The sequence below is a fragment of the Perca fluviatilis genome, chromosome 4 (genome assembly GCF_010015445.1).
Source record: "Perca fluviatilis chromosome 4, GENO_Pfluv_1.0, whole genome shotgun sequence".
NCBI classification, from domain to species: domain Eukaryota; kingdom Metazoa; phylum Chordata; class Actinopteri; order Perciformes; family Percidae; genus Perca; species Perca fluviatilis.
Window position 1 is genome coordinate 10,109,024 of NC_053115.1, and position 20,725 is coordinate 10,129,748.

The 20,725-nt window shown below is 38.4% G+C and overlaps 1 protein-coding gene across 7 annotated transcripts in view; it reads right to left on the reverse strand.

Annotated features, from left to right (window-relative positions):
• Positions 1-20,725, reverse strand: part of slc2a9l2 (solute carrier family 2 member 9, like 2) — a 100,023-nt gene that overhangs the window by 7,295 nt on the left and 72,003 nt on the right. For all 7 annotated transcript variants that reach the window (XM_039797560.1, XM_039797555.1, XM_039797561.1 and 4 more), the window contains exon 12: positions 14,422-14,549. In XM_039797560.1, coding sequence (XP_039653494.1) covers positions 14,422-14,549 — 128 coding nt within the window. The remainder of the gene's footprint in view (positions 1-14,421; positions 14,550-20,725) is intronic.

The window sequence follows — 20,725 nt, forward strand, 5'->3', positions numbered from 1 at the left end:
CTACGGCAAAAGCTCTGCGTGAAGTCTCCACGGAAGCATAAATCACGCTTAAATCGCTAACATTGACCCTCCACACACTGATCAATACACTGCAACAGATAATTCCAAAACATGCATTTCATGAGAAACCTTTGTGTTCATTAAGGGACACACAGGGCCAAAAATCGGCTGTTGGACAGTCTGGCGAGGTCAGTGACTCGAATCTGTTCGGTGTGTCCCGTGCCATCGTCAGTCTGAGGGGTTGTCGGCGTTCATTTTGGCCGACCTGACATGTTCAGTCGGAGGCAGGGCAGTCGGGACTCACCCGTAAATGGTGAGCGGAATGAGTGTGACTAGAGTCTCTCAAAACCTGACGAAAATCTTTTAAACTGACCTTTGTTTAGCTGAAATTAAGATAGATTCAGCAACTGCATGGCCTATTTCTCGCTTAAAATGTTTTCAGAAACACGTTTCGTGAACTATTTGTGAAAGGCAATCAAACAACTGCAAAGTGATGCAAAACAACTACAAAAAATGATGTGGCCGTGTATTTTGTGTTCCTATGTATTAGGGACCTTTGACATATATGTGTCCAAGATCCTGTTGTCCCGTAATGTGTCCATGGATGTTGGCTATTTGGAGTTACAAATGCCAGTTATTTATTATTTATTTGAAGTTGTATTATTGGCATGGCTTTATTACATTTAATAAACAAAAATCTACAGTTCATTATTGTCAAGAATTAGAGCTTTACATTTGAGTCTCAACCAATTTTTACTCATCTCCAAAATGTGCCACCCTTGTTTAAAACTGTGCTCCAGTCTGTCCAACCCCCCCATTCAAAAGTTTCTAAAGCCACCACTGCAAAACCCAGAATAACAGCTCAGCGGTGGCCTGTCATGGAGGTAAAGGGATGTGACAGTGCAGCGGTGTGTTGTCTGAACAAGGGTCAGAGCTGGTTTCATGTGCCAGTCAGTAACCAGTGAGTCACTGCTGTGAGCTGGTGAGTTCCTGGGAGTAAGTGGCCCTGGCAAAACCCAAACAACACTGCAATATTTGTGGCACCGGGTGACTAAAAATAACCCTCTGTCGCTTTCTCTCTCTCACACTTGTTCATGCCTTCCTCGCCTTGGTCAGCCTTATCCCCCCCCCCCACTCTTTTCTTTTCCTCTCCAAATCCATTTCTCCGTTTCTCCTTTGGCATCACATCCTCTCTGCTGTATGCCTCTATCGTCTGTCTTATTACATATTCAACTCCACTTCTCCTTGCTCTTTCACTGACTGACTGATCTATTACCACCAGAATCGATCAAATTGAAGGATACATCTATTTTATCATCACATTACATCGCTCCTCTCTGTCTTCCTATCTGTCCATGACACAGTCAGGCAGAGAGCATCATATGTTCTTGTATATACAGTATATACTGTATAAATATCAAATTAATATATGAGCTCACTAGATCCAATCAGGCATTACAGCATGATGTGACAGTGTAGAGAGACAGTGGTGAGGTGTATAATTAGTGTCCTGTGGATTTGCTGACACTCTCCATTGCACATACCAATGTAGATCTGGTACCGTTCTGATAACACAGCAAGCCCCCTCTAATCATTTAAACTAGTAGACATTGATACGGTAGCTTATAGGATTACACATAATATAGTCCTTTCCCATTTCCCGAATTGTGCATCCCCGATTCCTCTCCTCAATTCCTCGTTTCACGTCTTAGTCCAGCCTGCAGGAGATTCGAGCCGAGAAGTCGAGGAATAGAATCAAGGAGAGAGGAGTCGGCATTTAACAAACATGAGGCATCTTCGCCTCGGAGCCGTCGTTTAAAAGTGACGTCAATTAAATATGATGTGCGGCACAGCTGCATCAGCTGTTCAATGTTTTGTCATATGCTGTATTTTATGATCTTTGTCAGATGAGCAAAACAGTGTTAAGACTACTTCTATAACCTATTTACTTTGAATTCAGTTCACAGCGTGGCATAATATGTTAAGAATGTACGGATGTCGTACATTTTTATTGGTTGTTTAAAACATTTATACATACAGTAAATAGGCTATATATAGCCTTCATAGGCTATTTTAGTGTAAAACACTACAAATGTTTGTATGAAAAGAAGTATATACCTATACAGTAGGCTATATTATATACACACAAACACCCTATCTTATCTATTATTATTGCGTGGATCGGCTCTTCATCCGAATCTGCATATAGGCTTAAAATCATCCACACGCCACCCACCTGAATGAGGTATTTTCTCAGATTTAAGAGACCCGAATGGACACTTCCCTGCCCGTCTACAGTCCTTGTCTGTTAAGTCTCTATCCCTTTTTCATCAAATTGATTTCATTGATTTGGTTTGATAGCACCTCTTTGTTTATATGCCACAGGTGAAAAGATTTCCGCAGAGGATACATCGGTGTATCCACAATTATAGCTCCTCCAGGGAGCCGCCTCGCTCCTCGATGTGCATTTTAGGAACTGGGACGTCCTTCAACTGAGAATAATGTCCTGATCACAAGCCAGAGGATCGAGGATTGAGTAGGTACAAATTTGAGAAATGGGAAAGGCCCAATATGTCTCTGACATGTTGAAACCAGTGGAGTTCAACACATTTCTGTAAATGTGTCAAAGTTACAACATACCTGTTGCCAGAAAGGTGTTGTTATGGAACAACACCTTTCTGGCAACAGATATATAGTTGAAAACAGGATGCCTCACTTACATTTGTATTAAGAAATAAACTTGTGGAGGGATTCAATGACATGATTTTCCAGGAATTGTTAAATATTGGGCAAAATCGTACTATTTGAACAAAGCAACATAATGTAAAAATAATAATAATAATGCTGTATTGGTGAACTGTTCCTTAATTCAATACTGCATACAAATTCTCAATTTCTGAGTGTATTTTGTTTTTTTTCACTGGAAAAGTGATTATATCAAGTATACTCAGTTTTCTGTTTGGTACCTTTTGCTGTGTATTGATAAATAAGTATTTTTTTTTTTTTTTAGCTACACCAGTGAAGTGGCTCTAGGGTAGCAAAGATATTAAAAACATTAAAAGGACATGGTCATCAAAACATTGTTCTGCAGCACCACTAGTGGTCAAAAAGTCCACAGGGTACCTTAAGTGTTTGTATCTTGACACCTGAGATTTAAAGAAATTGCACATACTTTCCTTCTGTGAACATTGGGGGGCTAACCCATATCATACAGGAAACCTAAGTACTGGTATGTTTTATGGTATTTTAGGTATGTTTTGCCCTTGTTTTCTTTATAAACATATGTGCCCTGTTTCTGTTTCATCTTCAACAATTAACCGATCCTGTTAGAATAACCTCCTCCTTTAAGAAACCACTATTTGTGTGTTTGATATGCCCTTTTCAGTTACTTTGGTTCACTCTTTTCCTCCCACGCGTGACACACTGCTGCAGCTGGCTGAAAAGACAAATTTAGGTTTGTCTGCAGGGGCTGCAGAGAAAACATTTGACGGAAGGTCAACCCAACGTCAGTACAATGTCCAGCATGCCGCAAGCAAAGGTTCACTCTGATCTCAAACTTCCGGACTGACTTTTGTCTAACTCTTTCTGTTTCTCTCTATGAACATGTCCTTCAAGTTACAGCAAGAGTAACAAAGCCTGCATGCATGCATGTCTGTCTTTGAGTGGAATGAAACATAATAGTTAATCCGTCAACCTTGTGCAAGTCCTTTCCCCAACCAAATGACACCTTTTTAATGTTTTGTTTAGCATAACCATGTCCTAAACTGTATCTGCAGTTTGAGAAAGTATAGTCTATATTCATGACATTTTCATTTATGGGATTGTTCCGCTGCCACAAGAGGTTCTGCCGGATGTCCCTCATTTTCGGTCGGATCTCACCTTCCTCTTTCTTTGTGTTGGCATTCTAAACTCTGGGTCGATTCGAAAAACATCCTCCGAGATAGAACTGACAACCAAATTATATTCATCTTTTTTTTTTGAGTAAAATTCCCAACCTGCACATTCCACCAAAACAAGTTCCTTCCCAAGGCTATTTGGCAGAGGCATGGTACGTGCGTCCAGCGCTTAGCGCCGCCCAAGACGATTGTGATTGGTTTAAAGAAATGCCAAAAAACCAGAGCAAGTTTTTCTCCTATCTCTGAATGTTGCTTGGATTAGCCAGACCTTCCTCCGCAGCACTGTGGAGATGCGACTAGAGAAAGTGTAACTAACGTAATTTACATAGACTGTATAAAAGAAGTGGATGTAGCCACTGCAACGTCACCCATTGGTTTGTTGACTGCCATTTTGAAGCATTAAGTTTGGCATTTTGGCTGTAGACGTTTTTGTTTTTTGGAGCCAGAAGTGATCACAATTGTCCGGGAGGGTGGAGCAGAGGAAGATTGAGTGATGGATCTGACTTAGAAACCAAGGACACCGCTGTAGAAGCAACTTGTCAATCACAAGGTGACGCATACCCTGCTTTATCCTATCCTATCTATTTTAAAATAAATGGGACCATAATTTACTAATTAAACATCGTGCTAAGAAGACTTGAAACTATCGATTGAAACCATAAATTATTATATATTATTAAAGTAATAAATCAAGTGAGAAGTAGAGTAATTTTCTCATAGACTTCTTTTTGCAACCAGTGGAGTCGCCCCAGGTTGGAAAGTAGAAAGAATGCAGGTTTAAGGCACTTCCACAGTGGCTTCACTTTTCAGGCCCTGAGCTTGGTCATTAATAGTGGTTCAGTATTTTTTTATGACAATATGTGGTATTCAGCTGCAGCAGTAGGAGTAGTATGACATTTAATCAAATGAGCTGTAATCTGAAAACTGCATGTGCACTTGTGCAAGAACAGAAATGAGACATCACCCCATAAAGTCATGCTGTAAAGGAGATAAATGTACTATAATATAACGTTATTAGAATTTCCTGTATAGTTCCGTCACATTAGCTTTATTGTTGGATACAGCGCAGTGATATGTTAATGAATTTCTGAGTCACTGCTCCTGTTTTCAGAACTTAACAAGGTTACGTCCTGTGCTCATGTCGTTTGTGCTTAGCTTTAGCAGAGTGTGACTGTAACTGAATCCTGCTTGCAGAAGTCCTGATGAATAACTAGGGCTAAATGCCTGCATCTATTACTAGAGGTCAGAGTCATTATAGCCAGAGAGAAATGTTTCAAAACTGCAAATCCAAGACTTAAGAGGCAGATAAGGCCACAAAAGGTCAATAGTCTCTGGATTAAACAAATTCCTTGCAGTAAGAGAAGATACAGGAACAGCAAGCATGAAATGACACATATTGGGCTTCCTGTAACATTACTGTATGTCAAGAATCCTGTGTGGTTAATAAAAGCAGGTGAACGCACCAACACACCCACTATAATTCTTCACGCATTGGATTCCATAATGTTGTCTGGTGCCTCAGTACTAAATATGAATATGTGTAGATCCACAGGTATTACCTGTCCTGCCTCTCAGAGCTTTGAAGCATGAATGCTTTCTTGCATTAAAGTTAAGTCAGCCAATGTTTTGGGAGGAGTATTCAAGGACAAATTACTTTTCATCAAAGCAGTATACTCCAAGTTTGTTCCCAATACTGGAATTATGATCATGTATGTAATAAGCCATGCTTCAATATCAAGAAAATGTGTGTACATTATTCATTCAATCATAAAGTTAATCATATGAAGATGCTATATCCCCTGTATAGTGTTTTGTTGTGGTATGCAAAACAATTCTCTCTGAAAGATGAAAGCCTTAAGCAAAACCTCTCAACCTGCACCAGGTACTCCCATTAACAGTAACTTATTGTTTGTAAGCAGCTAAAAACAAGCCCACATGTCTCTCTGCAAAGGAATGTCAGAATGGAACAGTGAAGCAGTGCTTGGAAAAGTTGAGATAACTCTAGGATTTAAAGGGCATGAACTTCAGCGTACATATCAATATTTTTTCTGCTCACGAAGATTGAAATGTCAAATGCCATTAGGATCTAATGAGGGACAAGTGGGACATTATGACCGAGGGCAAAGTGGTGCGTCTATAAAAAGCAGAGCTGAACTATGTCCTCGGCACAGAGGGCAATCATAAGGCAGACAGTAGAACTTCGCTCAAAATATAATATTGAATATATACAATTCCATCTTCTGTCCTGTAGAAAGGGAACAATGATGGTCTAATTGCCTTTTTTATTGTTTCCCTAAGTCTTTTTTAGACAGTTTCCAGATAATGGCACATTGTGTTTTGTCAAGAATTTTTTTTTCATAATGGAATGTGCTGTTTCATCACTGCTTAAATGAAGGGATATTAACAATGGATGTAACTACAGTATTTGTATGTGAAAGAGGTCGTTCGTAGTGATGAACCTAGAGAGAATTATCAGCTGACTCTGCAGTTCTCCTCAGCTCGTTCCTGCGTTTTAGCATCTTTCAGCTCCTTGATTTGGTTTGATAGCCCTAAACTTTACTGTTTTGATTCACTTCCACCACTCTCATCAGCCTACTTTTTGGCAGTAGCAGGAAGCTCTATCCAACAAAAAACCCTTAAAAAACCATTGTACTCTACCTGCCCAGACCAAAAGTTAGACAGAGTGATAATATGTCAGCGTTGTGTTCACAGCTAGTTTCTACAGTGGCCAAAAAGGACTTGTCATTGCAGGTTACACCCTGAGAACAGAAACTATAGCAACACATTTAGCCACACCTACATTCATATAAAACAAATGTATGTGCAAGTTTTAGGGCAGCACACAGAGAACAAAATCCTAAAATAAACATGGAACCTGCAAAGGAGGCAGTTAATCTTTTAATAACATATTTGATTTAAAACGCACACACCTCACACACCAAGCTACTTTTTTGGGACATTGGGAGATTGCAACAAGCCCTCCAGCCCATACAACCACACAGGTTGTTTGTTCCTACCCTCCAATACTACTAACAGGAGTGTTTCCTAAATCAGCGCCACTATGGCAGCAGATCAACATATCCTCATACCTAAAGGTAACGGTCACAGTTTTTAAACACGTAGTTAACGCTGTAAAATGGTCACAGTTTCATTAGATTTAGGCAACAAAACTACTTGATTAGGTTTAGGAAAATATTGTGGTTTGATTTAAGTTAAATTAAGTATGTTTGTTAAGTTACTTATCTTACATACGTAACTATGTGACATAGTTTCAAACGTGACATTACTAAAAGGTAACGTTATGTACGTTAAAGTTAAAATAAGTCAACTTTGATTTTTAGTTTTCTCACGGAACACGAACAGCCGTCTCCTGGGTGAAAGTCCTGTTTGAATGACCCGTCCATACTCCCTGACCTCCTCCTTACAAAGACTTTGGCGTCACCTGACCGCCTTCATTCCCGTCATCATTACAATGCCTAGTAGAGGTCTCCACCACTACAATGTAAATATGGGTTGCAATAAGATGCTTGTACAAAGACTTATGGAGTGGTGTTGGGGGGAGGACAGTCACAAAGTTTGATCTGTTATAGAGAGAGAGAGAGAGTGAAAAAAATAAAAATACAATTCTGGAGATGTACACATGTAAAAGAGGTCAAAGGAACAGCTGATGAAGTCAACTTAGCTTTGGGAGAAAGATGTGATTGTACTGTGGAGGAACAGCGGAGGAGGAGGACGCGAGAGAATGGAGACATAAAAAGAACACAGGGCTGTTGTACAAGTGCGTGGGCAGTAAAATAAAGAGCTAGACTTCACGATTTCAAAGTAAAATGTCACATTGATTTCTCATTCCTGCAATTCAATAACAACCCCAATATGCTTGTGTATGGTAGAATGTACTTAAACTGATAGAGCTGATGTATACTTTAGGTCAAGGTATCCACAAAAACGTCAAATTTAGTGTAAAGAGTGATGATTCATTCGATAGATTTTACAGGTTTGTGACCCATCACCTCTTAGCCGAGATTAATGTAAAGATTTGACAGCAGAAATTAAAACAGATCTGTGAAAGATGATTATTGAAGCGTCAAAGTACATCACAGCCAGTTGGCTCCAACTTGGTGTAGTAAGGACGAAAAAAGGACCTCATTGAGGACGCCTGCCGAGACATTAAAGACTGCCATAAAACGTTTAAGAGAGGGAAATGAAGCACAAGGCAGAGAAGGAGAGACAGGAAATACAGGATACACATAAAAGCTATGGTGCACTTCCCCCCCAGCAAAACTCCTTTCTCCTCTTTTCTTCTTCATCCCAATGAAACCAGTAACGAGCAAATGTATATCAGGCTACTTATGTTGTCTACACATTGTGCTAGAAGTTCCTTCTTCTTCTGTTGTTCTCCACGGCTCGTCTAATTAATTTACAGTAGCTTACTAAAAAGAAAAATTGTTTTAGTTTCTCTCATGAGGCAGCACATAATGGGTCAAGTACACCAATGTCATGCTCATCAATAATACAAAAACGGGGCATTTATTGATGTAACTGAAATGGCAACGTGTGATATTGAGTTATAGGGCCTGAGGGATTTGCAATGTTCTGGAAATACAGTAAGTAAAAGGCACAATGTATAGGAATTATTAATGAAAAATAAATCTTTCTTCAGGCAATATTTGCCAATTAGGAGTTATGGTGCGCTACCTCACTGCAGCATTCAAAATTGAACTGTAAAATTGACTGATCCTGGAACTTTGTGATTGTGAAACAAAGCTCTGACTGCATCCAAATCTATAGGTGGTACACAGTAGCACACTGCAGCCAACCAGATGGCTCTGAAACCACGCAGGATTTCACAGTTGAATGTGATAGAATACCCTGCTCTCTTTTTGGCTTGACATGCCAGTAAAAATGATGATCTGTGGACTTCAGAGTCGAGTCTGAGCGCAGCAATAAAGAGACACGGCAGAGCTGCTGGTGGGTTTTCAGTTGTCATATTCTGTTGAGACCAGGTGAGGCTCATTGGTTTTGTGTGTTCCAAAAGTGCCACATAAAGACACTGTTCACTGCAGGGTATTGTAAACAAGGTTCTCCTGTGACACACACAGCTCAGAACATGCTTATAATAGAAAGTGAATAGAAAAATAAGGATAAAACACAGATGAGCTGCTGATTATGCACCAGTGCCTCAAGATGTTCAGTCTGATCGTCACACATTTCGATTCAATAATCATGCAAATAAATTCCCAGATTTAGAAGAAAAATAAAATCCAACAACCGGTTACATCACCCTGGTAGCTTGTATCACCCCACCCTGAGGAGCATGAACACAGGCTTAAAGTGTGGAGCAGCCAGGTACGGTAGAGATACTGTGGGTGCAAGCCACTATGGATAACTTTTCCTCCATGTAGCGGGGCATCACAGACTCATATTATCTTACCCCACTGGTACTGATGTGGGATCCGACCTTGTTGTTGTTGGACACCTTCATTCAACATTCTTTTTTAGAAAGTGTTGTTGCTGAAGACAGCTTTGCTGCTGGCGCTGGCCTTGGCCAGCGCCAGCAAATTGTCCAGTGCAAATTGTCTCAGAGCTGTCCGGGATGTGACTGCATGTTAAGCCTGCCGACGGTGATGACTTCCTCCCATCTCTGCACGTCAATAGAGCTGGTGGTGCCTCACTAATCTCATTGATCTTCTTAAGTGAAATGTAAATTAGCTTCTGTCTGTCCAGTGTGTTTGCGTTGAGGCAAGTTTTCTACTATAGGACTTTAGCCCTGATTTTCTGCTCGCAGACAGTTTTGGGAGCTCCCCGACTAAAGCCTCAGATTGGAGGCAAATCGGCTTTGGCTCAGTGCTCCCATGTTCGAGCGTGATGTGTGAATTGTTCCAAAACACAAGATGAGAGGCTCACTGGTGCATCTCAGACACATCATAGATATCTAGCAGGCTAAATATCTGGAGTTGTCGCGGACTCTGCCGGGGAGCTCCAGCCAATGAGAGGGGGCTGAGGGGAAACCAGGGTGGAGGAGTGGCTTGTAACTTTACTGTGTGTGTTGCATTTGCAGCACGGATCGATGTTGTTGTTGCACCCAGAGAAAGCAGGCTATAAATGTTTATACTCTACATGGTTTGAAATCTAACTGATAAGACTACAAGGAGGCAATGAATAAACTATAAAGTGTTTTGGATAAAGCAGTCAGCTCTTTTTCTCAGTGTTCTTTAATGTTTTGTCACATTAGCAGAGGTGGGTAGAAAGGAGTTACATTTACTCCATTACATTTACTTGAGTATGTTTTTGAAAATATTATACTACTAGGAGTAGTTTTAAATCACCATACTTTTTACTTTTACTTGAGTAGATTTGTGAAGAAGAAACTGTACTCTTACTCCGCTACATAGGCTACAATGAGCTCATTACTTTTGTTTTTACCTCTTTGGTATTCTAAGCGTCAGTGTTTTTATCCCCCCGCGTACGCCTCATTTTAATGTTTTATTTTGACAGAGAGAGAGACTTCCGCAAAAGGCTCTACCACGTGACTGTGTTTCACCAATCAGACGTAGTTGTGCAGTCTCGTCACGTGACCATACTCAATCTCAGTGGCGGGACGGGTTAGCTTTAGTCGTAGGAAAACAAAAATGTCAGAATCAACCGTCAGCAATGCAGACCCAGACGAGGAGAAACACCCCTGGCCTCATATTAAAAGCATGTTTAGTAAAAGTGCAAAACAGCAGCTCCATTACCTTGTTCTAGTTCTGCCTGCAGAGCCTGGTAAAAAAGTATAAAGGTTTGGAAATTTGTGTTACTTGTGCTTATTTATTTTTTATTCATTATTATGATTTTATTTTTTAAGTACTTGAATTTACCGGGATTATTTTAATTGAAGCTATTTTGTAATTTATTTATTTATTTTATTGATTGGATGAACTATATAAAGATGATTATTTTGTATTTTTTTCTGTCTGACTGAATGCTTATGTTAAAAAATTAATCAGACATTACTAAACAGTTACTCAGTAATTGAGTAGTTTTTTCACCAAGCACTTTTTTACTCTTACTCAAGTAATTATTTGGATGACTACTTTTTACTTTTACTTGAGTCGTATTATTCTGAAGTAACAGTACTTTTACTTGAGTACAATTTTTGGCTACTCTACCAACCTCTGCACGTCAAATGCAAAAGCTTAACAGAGGCCTGGGGACAATTAATGGAATAAGAAGACAGCACTAAGGGACTCAGGACATTTACCTGGAGGGGGGATTAAGTCCTGTACAACAGGTGGAAAACTGCACACTACATCAGACAGGTCTCACTATCAGTGGCACAACAACTGCTGTGGCATAGGGATACCGATACATTACTAATTTTAAACATAAGATCAAACATCTTACCGGAAATCATTCTTACATCACAGACAAGTGTGTACTGTCTTTAGTTATTGTGTGATAATTACACCGACACTCAATAAATCACTTCCTGATAAACATATTTTCAATCACTGACATCTTATATTGATTCCAGCTACTTTTAGGACTCACTCATTCACTACTCCCTACAAACAGTAAATAGAGACTGAATAATTTACTATATAATGAGCAGGACATTGAAATTTGGGACACTTGTGAAACATCATAATCTGTGTAGTGACACAATGGTCATTTTCTATAAAAATGTTCACTGTGGGTTTGTTAGCAAAAAGTAGTGTACATGCCACATGCACTACTTTTGTTTCAGTGCACTAAATTTCAGTCAGAATTCAGACACTGAAAAAAAATAGCGGACAGTAATTATAGTGAACCATACAGTATAGCAAACTGGGAGTGATTTCAGACACAACTTATGAGTGAATTGCTGAATGAAAAGTGAAAACCGCTACATCCAGCGACGCAGGACCAAGGCAAATAAGATCATCAGACCCCTATCACCCCAGCCGCAAACGGCTCTGCCTGCTGCCGTCTGACAGACGGTACCGCAGCATCCGGTCCCACACCACCAGGCTCAGGCTCATCCCACAGGCCATAAGACTGCTGAACTTTTGAGCTCCTCAACTCTTGAACTCATCACTTGACACTTTACTCACACTGCATTGGTACACTTCAACTTTATACTACTTCTACTACCTGTTTATACCTGCACACACTGCAGTTTACATCTATATTTAGTAGTTGATTGTATCATCATTGTATCATTGTATCACTACTATACACCAGTCTACCATAGTATTATATTTTAATTCCTATATTGAACCTCTGCACTATCTGTCTTTTTTTTTTTTTTTTTTTACTAGCGTGTTTCTCTTTTATACATTTTGTACTGTAGTGGCAACAACAATTCCATTATTAATGACTGCTCCACTGTAATTATTGTGAATATGACAAATAGGGACTTGAAACTTGAACTTGAAACAACACACCTGATTGTTCAAGTGGCCAAAACAGGTACCAATATCCCTTTAACACCACCAAACCCAAATCTAAGTTATACAAACACTATGTTTTCTTAGGAAGGTGCTTTAGCAAACATATACAGTTAAAGTAGGAAAGCCAGAGAAAGAGTAAAAAAGAAGCTGTGAGGCCAAAGAAAGAGAGGCATAGAGGGAAAGAAATGGACGAGGTAAAATGAGAGGAGGCAGTGATGTAAAGCCGCCAGGCGCATGAGTCAGGTTTTAGAAGTTGAAAGAGGACCCTGCAGTTTCTTGGTAAAGCATTCCAGTGTCAAACACTAATTGGCTCTTCTGTCTAAAAACTAGTGATATTTGCTTATTATACTCCTTAAAAAAGTCCCTAAAGTGGAGTTCTCAGAATGCTCATTTTTTTTAACATAAAGATCAAGTAACAAGTAAATAGGATTAAAGGATTCTACAGTAGAGCGCCAACGCCTGGACAACTTCTGTGTTAGCCTCTGCATCACTACCTTTCATTGCTCAGTGTATTTGCTTATAGGTTTCATTTAAAAGGTATTTTTGTAAAACTGAAAACATTATAATGTTTTGTTTTCTGTCTATATTTTAAGATAACCAGATATCCACTTCTGTACTGGCTGAAAAACACCTGAACACCTCCTTATTTCAACCAAAATAAACAACAATTATGATTATTTTGGAAGCAACGACTACAGCTCCTACGAGGATTTGAAAGTGTCTAATACTTTGTATTCATCTTTCCTGCAATGTCTCACATTTCATCCGTAACATCTTGCTAACAAGGCCAAGCAGCGAAAGCAGCATGTCAGCAGCACAACAGTCAGTGTCCACACTGGTTCTGTTCAGCCACAGTACTGCTGGGCACTCAAAGCACACAATACAAAATCAGGTACCTAAATCAATCTGCCGAAGAGGTAAAAAAAAATGAGTTGCAAAACACATCTGAAACATGTAATATGATGTAGACGAGATTTGAGACTCCAGTGATTTAGCATTGCACTTCCAATAAGTCACAACAGATGAGCTCTAAAACACCAGATCCTACATCTCCCATAATGCACCTCAATGGTAGAAACCCTGGTGACATAACAAGGGGTATTTTCTAAACTTAATGCAGAGCCATGAAACACATTACAAATATCTCTGTGTTGTGCTCCTTATAGTATGTTTTACTGCCAATATCTCAGTTATGATGAGAAAATCTCACAGATTGACGCATTAACAAGGGAAATAAAAACTGTGCTTTGTAATCCGTGTAAAGCAAATGCCCATTGGAACACCCTTCACAGTTTAGCTGTTGTTTCTCACTGCTCTGCCAGCCGAAGTGGTGATCCCATTGGCTCACAGTAATGGAAGTGGGACTGGAGTTTTCATTTACAAGTGTTGTATTGTTAGGTCAGGTCTGAATTCAAAAGCATCTGCACCAAAGCTGAGAGGACATTACCTTACGGTTAGGTTAACAAGTATGATTAAGTAGAGGACATCTGCAACAGCTTGCTTTGTATAATCCAGCATTGATATTCAATTTACTAAAAAGGAACAAAATGTACAGCACATGTTCAGTCAGGAACACTTATCATTAAGTTAATACCATTATTGTGAAAAGCTTGTAAATGAGTCACTGACTCTTCCAAGGACAACCATTAGAGCTCAGTAGTTGCATATAATATAAAATACGTAATGTAATGTGATAGGACTACAGACATATTAAGTATGTTGACTAATGAGGTGGAGGTGCTGGTGGAGAGCAGGCAACCAGTCGACAACATGGTGTAACAAGCAGCCACTGCAGGGATTAATGAGGGACTGACAACTTTAATGGACTGTGAAAGGCTGAAACGACAAACCTGGTGTTAGGTTGGTTTAGCTGACAATCAACTGATGACTGTGTGTGTGTGTGTGTGTGTTTGTTTTTTTTTTTTTTTTTTTTTTTTTTTTTTTTTTTTTTTTTTTTTTTTTTTTTTTTTTTTTTTTTTGTTTATATTTTAAAAAAATTCCCTTTTTTTTTGTTGTTTTTTTTTTTTTTTTTTTTTTTTTTTTTTTTTTTTTTTTTTTTTTTTTTTTTTTTGTGTGTGTGATGTTTTAAATTTGAGGCGTTAACGGTAACTTACTTGAATAAATGGAAACAGGAGACCCACAGCAAAGTTGGCCAGCCAGTTAACTGTGCCAGCAATCATGAAGGCGGCAGGTCGGTAGGATTGTTCAAACAGTTCCCCAGTCAGAACAAAAGGGATGCCACCTGACAAAGAAGGGAGAAGATCATTAGTTACAACAGAACAATTACAGAAAATAACAGAAACAAAGCTTCGCTCTGAGCATTATTCTGTGCTTACAAACTAAATAATGAAAATAATTGCTCACTGTTTTACTCCTACTGCAGGGTAAACGTGTTTAATTCAGATAAGGCACAGTTAAAATAAATGTGATGTCATTATTAAGTGATATTTTCTCATTTTTCTTGTCCTCTTCCCACATAGTGTAATGAATAGCAGTGCATGTCAACACATAATCCCATTCTATCAGAAAAAAAGCTCATATTAACATTTAATGGCCACTTTAAAGATACAATCAGCAATTTATTTGACTGAATTGAAATCTTGAGTATGTCCATGTTGAGTTTGACTCATGTGGATAAACACTTTTCAAACTTTATTTGACTGTTACTGTAGAATGTAGTTGTAATTCACTCCAGAAAAAAACTAAAACTTAATATAGAAAAAGTGCATGTAAAATATTCAAGCTCTGCTAATAATTTCAGATTGTATAAATAAAAATGATAATTTGTAATAAATACTTAAACATTTCAGTTTGTAAATAGAGCCATGAGTAATGTTACTATGTTTCAATAAGGGCTGACATACCACAATCACAGTTTAAACATTTGAATATGTTGGCCCTCTTGTTGAAAGTCAAAATTCCTCTGGCCTCTCCCCGAGTACAATGTGCAACCAACATTTTCAAACCTCCGAGAGCAGATGTTGACATTTGGATGTTTTGATGGTCAATGACATCCAACTATAAGGCTGAAATTGAAAAACTTGGCCCACTGAGTTCAAATCTAAAAGTATTTCATCTTGATAGATTATTGCAAGATCAGTGGAGAGCACATAAACACATATTCTCAAATTAGGAGTAAGGAAAAATGCTGTTGCTGTCTCATTTAGCTGTCTAAAAAAAAATGGTAGATTTATTTTTCTTTTCTCTTCCCCCTAAAGTTGCATTTGGGTGTTCACTTTTGACAATAATTAAAAAAATTCTCAACACAAACCCAAGAGTCTAAAGAATAATAAAAAGTTCTCAGTTCACAGTTAGTCTTAAAGCAACAGTAATACGCTGGAAGAACGTTTTCATCACAGTGGAGGCCCATTTTGAGACTTTTCGGGATTTCTGGGCACTCAATCAGGGAGAGTGGCTTTAATGACTGATTAAGCTGATTGATTAGGTGTTTCTTACCTCAGTGATCATTTCCATTGAATCTGTTTTTTTCCCCCCTAACACATTGTTAAACAAATAGATTGTACTAATGATTCAATCAGGAGAGCTTCGTGTTCCTTATTTACATGCTCAATCAGCAATCTTGATATTTGGAATGGATTGCTTCTTATCAATTCCAAATATCTTTTTCTGGCAATTTCAGATAAGAAGAGCATAAGCAGCAGGTCGTGGGCACACTGAATGATATGATAAATAATACAGTACAGGCCAAAAGACACACCTTCTCATTCAATGTGTTTCTTTCTTTTCATGACTCTTTACATTGTAGATTCTCACTGAAGGCATCAAAACTATGAATAAACACATATGGAATTATGTACTTAACAACAAAGTGTGAAATAACTGAAAACATGTCTTATATTTTAGATTCTTCAAAGTAGCCACCCTTTGCTTTTTTTGATAACTCTGCAAACCCTTGGTGTTCTCTCAATGAGCTTCCTGAGGTAGTCACCTGAAATGGTTTTCACTTCACAGGTGTGCTTTGTCAGGGTTAATTAGTGGAATGTTTTCCCTTATTAATAAAACATCAAAGGGTGGCTACTTTGAGGAATCTAAAATATAAGACATGTTTTCAGTTATTTCACACTTTTTTGTTAAGTACATAATTCCATATGTGTTCATTCATAGTTTTGATGCCTTCAGTGAGAATCTACAATGTAAATAGTCATGAAAATACAAAAGGAAACGCATTGAATGAGAAAGTGTGTCCAAACTTTTGGCCTGTACTGTATATGAAGCAACTAAAAAACATTATAAAACAATGTAACTCTTTCCTTTTTAAATAAATATTTTAATTATGAGATTATGTTGGTCTATTGAAACGGAGAAAGTTTTTACAGTATTGAAACAACATTGTTTTACATCCCTGAAGAGACACAGTTACACTTTTCCTGAACACACAAGACTCATCTAGACAGGAAATTTCTCTTGACCATATTTCAGCAGAGAATAAACCTTCAGGCATTCTTATATGAACCCCTGCTGCAGAGATTAAGGTGTTATTCACAGCCAAGGCACTTGATAATATTATAAGTTATGTCTTATCTAGACTATGTGTTATCTGGTCCTTTCTGAATGAGCTGCAGTCTGACAGAGATAGTGTTCATTGTGGGGAAGGCATGCTGTGAAATGGTGTACAGTATGTAAGCAAACTCAGGGAGCTAGCTAGCCACGTAGCCACATATCTCACAGTTTTTCCTTAGATATATTGGCCCGGTTGAGCCTGTTTTACATTAATCTAATTGTTAATGGTATGAATGACTTAAGACTTTAGTTCTGTAATATTATGTACTGTACATGTTTCTCCAGGCTTGTCTTTTATCATCTGAAAAACCCACAAAATCATAAACAGAGGTTACAAAATTGTACTGTGTATATGTTGAATTTTATCCACACAGCATGTTATTTATTATACATAATTACCTCTGAGACTGAGCTACAAGCCACATGAGCATTTTTGATTAGTGCTGAATAAAGGGAGATATGGCTCACATTATCCCTCAGCATCCTGTAGATTTAATTGCTTGCGATAATAAACCAGCTCATTACTTGAATAACCTTGAATGCCTTGCTGTTTAACAAATGTGACCAGTTAGTTAAAAGTGACTGTGTGTTCATTCATGCACATAGTTGGCCAGAATGCATACAACAATAATGTGCATAGTAAAGTAAAAGAAAATACAATAAATTAAATAATGGTCACTAATAAGAAATGCAGATGTCCTTCCCCTGAGAGTACATTACATCCACGCTGAGGAGGATAAATACGGAAACATGTTGTATCCACACTAGTGTTTTTAGGTAGTTTCTGAAAAGTTCTTCCACAGTAAAATACCAAAGCAATATGAAAATGGCTAATCTTTTCTTTTTCGATAGATTCTTTAATGTAAAAGGAAATGTGTTGCCCCTGTGTGTAGAAAGGCGTCACATAAATACGTACTACACCACAACACGACTACATGGATATCAGATACATTCACACATACACATAGAACCTACAGTAAACACGTTTTCTTTCCACTTCTTTCGTTCAGCAAAACCCCATAATTGTACATTATGGGACAGGCACAGCCTGGTTACTCCAGTTGCTCTGCTTACAAAGAATGTTTGAGGTGAAATGTCTCCTCTTAACTTAAGCGCTCCGCTGCACCAGATTCCTACCTGGTAGTTTTGCAGAACCTCAGTTTTCCACGTCCACACTAAGGCCCCAGTTTTACCTGGTGTTAACATGTGGTCTGAATCTGGATACATTATTTGGATTTCTGTCTGTCTATTCTGTGTAAGTACTGTACATTAAGAGCAACAACAAACTGGAGTCTAATTATTTGTCTGTATACCTAAGTTCAAATAAAGTGAAAGTCACTCACTTTATTTTAATATTATTTTGTCCTGCACCAGCAACTACGTGGATGTGCACAACATCATCTTTCTTGAACCTGTACACAAAAGTTTCCATTAAATCTGATTCTAATCATGACAACATATCCACTGGCCTTTGCATTTACACCTGGTATTATTAAACTTTCTCATTATCGCAAATCTGCCCGCGTTGTGATCGGATCTCAATATGCAAATTATTTAGGCAGAACTGCAGTACTGACAGACTTTTCAAAACAGATGACAAGCAGGCAACCTCCAGACGTGGCCTGCCCTCCAGATGTGGCTTGCATGGTCACATACTGATCACAAGTGCATGCATGCCTTAGATTAGCATGCATTTTTCCTTATCCAGAGAGGCTAAACTAGATATGGATCACATGCCTATGTCATGTGTAAATGAGGTCTATACCTTGAGGCCTGAATATTCAGATTCCCTGACTGAGTTTTTTAAAAGCTCAGTATTAGTGTGGACAAAAAGACAAAACAGAGAAAAATATGTATTTCCAATTTTAGCTGACTTAGTGTGAGCGTACTGTGGCCTTAGATTTAGGGAACAACCAAAAAAGACAGCAGCAGCAGATAATAAAAAAACAGAACCGAACATTATAATTTCTGATATGAGCCCAAGGTATTTACAAATCATCTGCATTCTTTGCAACTTCCTGAAAAAGAATAACATAAAATCCCTCGCAATATGAACACATACTGCACTGTACAAAGATTTTGAACAGTTTTAGTAGTATTCCTCTAATTTTAACAACAAAATAAATCTGGAGCAAAGTTTAAATGCCAGCCACAGTCATTATTAACACAGTACTGCTCTAATGGTCATGTTTTACATTGTGTGCACCAAATATAATACATGCACTACTGACTACAAAACTGCACGTCAAGTGGGATCACAAATTGCATGGGCACTATCTGGGAAATGTTAGTAGGTACATCCTGCTCCTCTCTACTGTTACAGTAGGAATCCCTCCAACAAAGGAAATGCAACTTTAATCAATATAAATTTAATACATTTCCAATGAAAGTAGGACAAGCAAGCAACAGGAAACATTAGTAAGGGATTTTTTTTCTGGATGCAGCAGCCACAACAACACTGATCTCAGTTCTAGAAGAGGACAAATCTGCTTCGCAAATGATGCAGAGAGGGTGGGGTTCCGAGCCAACATGGGTGGGTGGGTGCGTGCGTGCCTGCGTGGTTTTTGAGTGTTCGGTTTAGATCTGTTCCAAATTAATCCGCTTAGCACAAAATAGTGTTTTCCAGGGACATGTGTACCTAATAATATGTGAAGCTTGTGTGTGTGTGTGTGTGTGTGTGTGTGTGTGTGTGTGTGTGTGTGTGTGTGTGTGTGTGTGTGTGTGTGTGTGTGTTTGTTTGTGCAAGAGGGAGAGAGAAAAGAAATAGGTCAGCCAAAAAAATAAAGTGATGGTTCAACAATCTGCATTTGTTATTTTCTTTATAAACACTGATGAATCAAGCTACTCTTAGCATTTAACATTTATGTTAGCTGCAACCTGTATTGGTCATATTTCACACAATTCTGATCCATAATATTGTAAGGTATTTCCAGCCTTAAAACAGAGTGCACTTGTTGCTACAGCATGTTCCATGTCAAGCCAAATGTATAAGTGAGCCCAGGGAATGTACACTAACTAGGCCATGTATGTTATTTGGCGAGCATATGTTTGTCGAGGGCCTCAAAGGAGACAGCATGTGTTGAATCATGTGGGTTGAAAGTATGCAGATTTGCATTCCAGGCAAACACCACAGCAGCACACTGATGTGCATTCAAGCAGAGAGTAACAGTCCAACAAACCATTCATTCAATTCAATTTTTTTCGATTGCTAAACGACAGTGGGCACAACTGGAGTAACGTGCAAAACTCTAACTACAGTCTGCACAGCAGCAGTTCATGTGGACCAAACTCTAGTTGGTTTTTCATTGCTTGAATACAGTTTTCAAAACTCTACACATTTATCTCATGACTTTAACCACAATGTGCACAACACTGTGGATTTACAGCACGTTGTTCAAATGCTAACACACTGCTGTCAAAACTGTTAACCACACATTCAAAACAGAATAGATTTCAGTCTGGTGCTTTTCAAACACTGCTGAATGCAATTTTAGCTGAACGCCTAAGAAGGTGTCTTGTTTTAGACTAGTTAGTGAACATATACGGTATTTATATAGCCTTTTTTTGTATACAAACACAAAATAAGAATGAAACAATTATACACTATACCGTTTGAGAGAAACAGGTAAAAGAGCAGAGATACCAACATGTCCAGGTAAGATGTCTGAGGTTACATACACAGCTATAAAAAAAATGAAGTGAAAAACACTATATATTTACAATAGTAAAACTGTGTTCTTACTGTTTTTCAGGAAGTAATGGAGGTGAAAGCAATGGAAACACCACATTCATTTGTATTTAGAGATGATGCAGACATCCAATGTGATGAAGAAAACTTGCCGCATGATGCTGGAGAGAGGCAGGATTAGTCACACTATTCTTTGTTACTGTTATGTA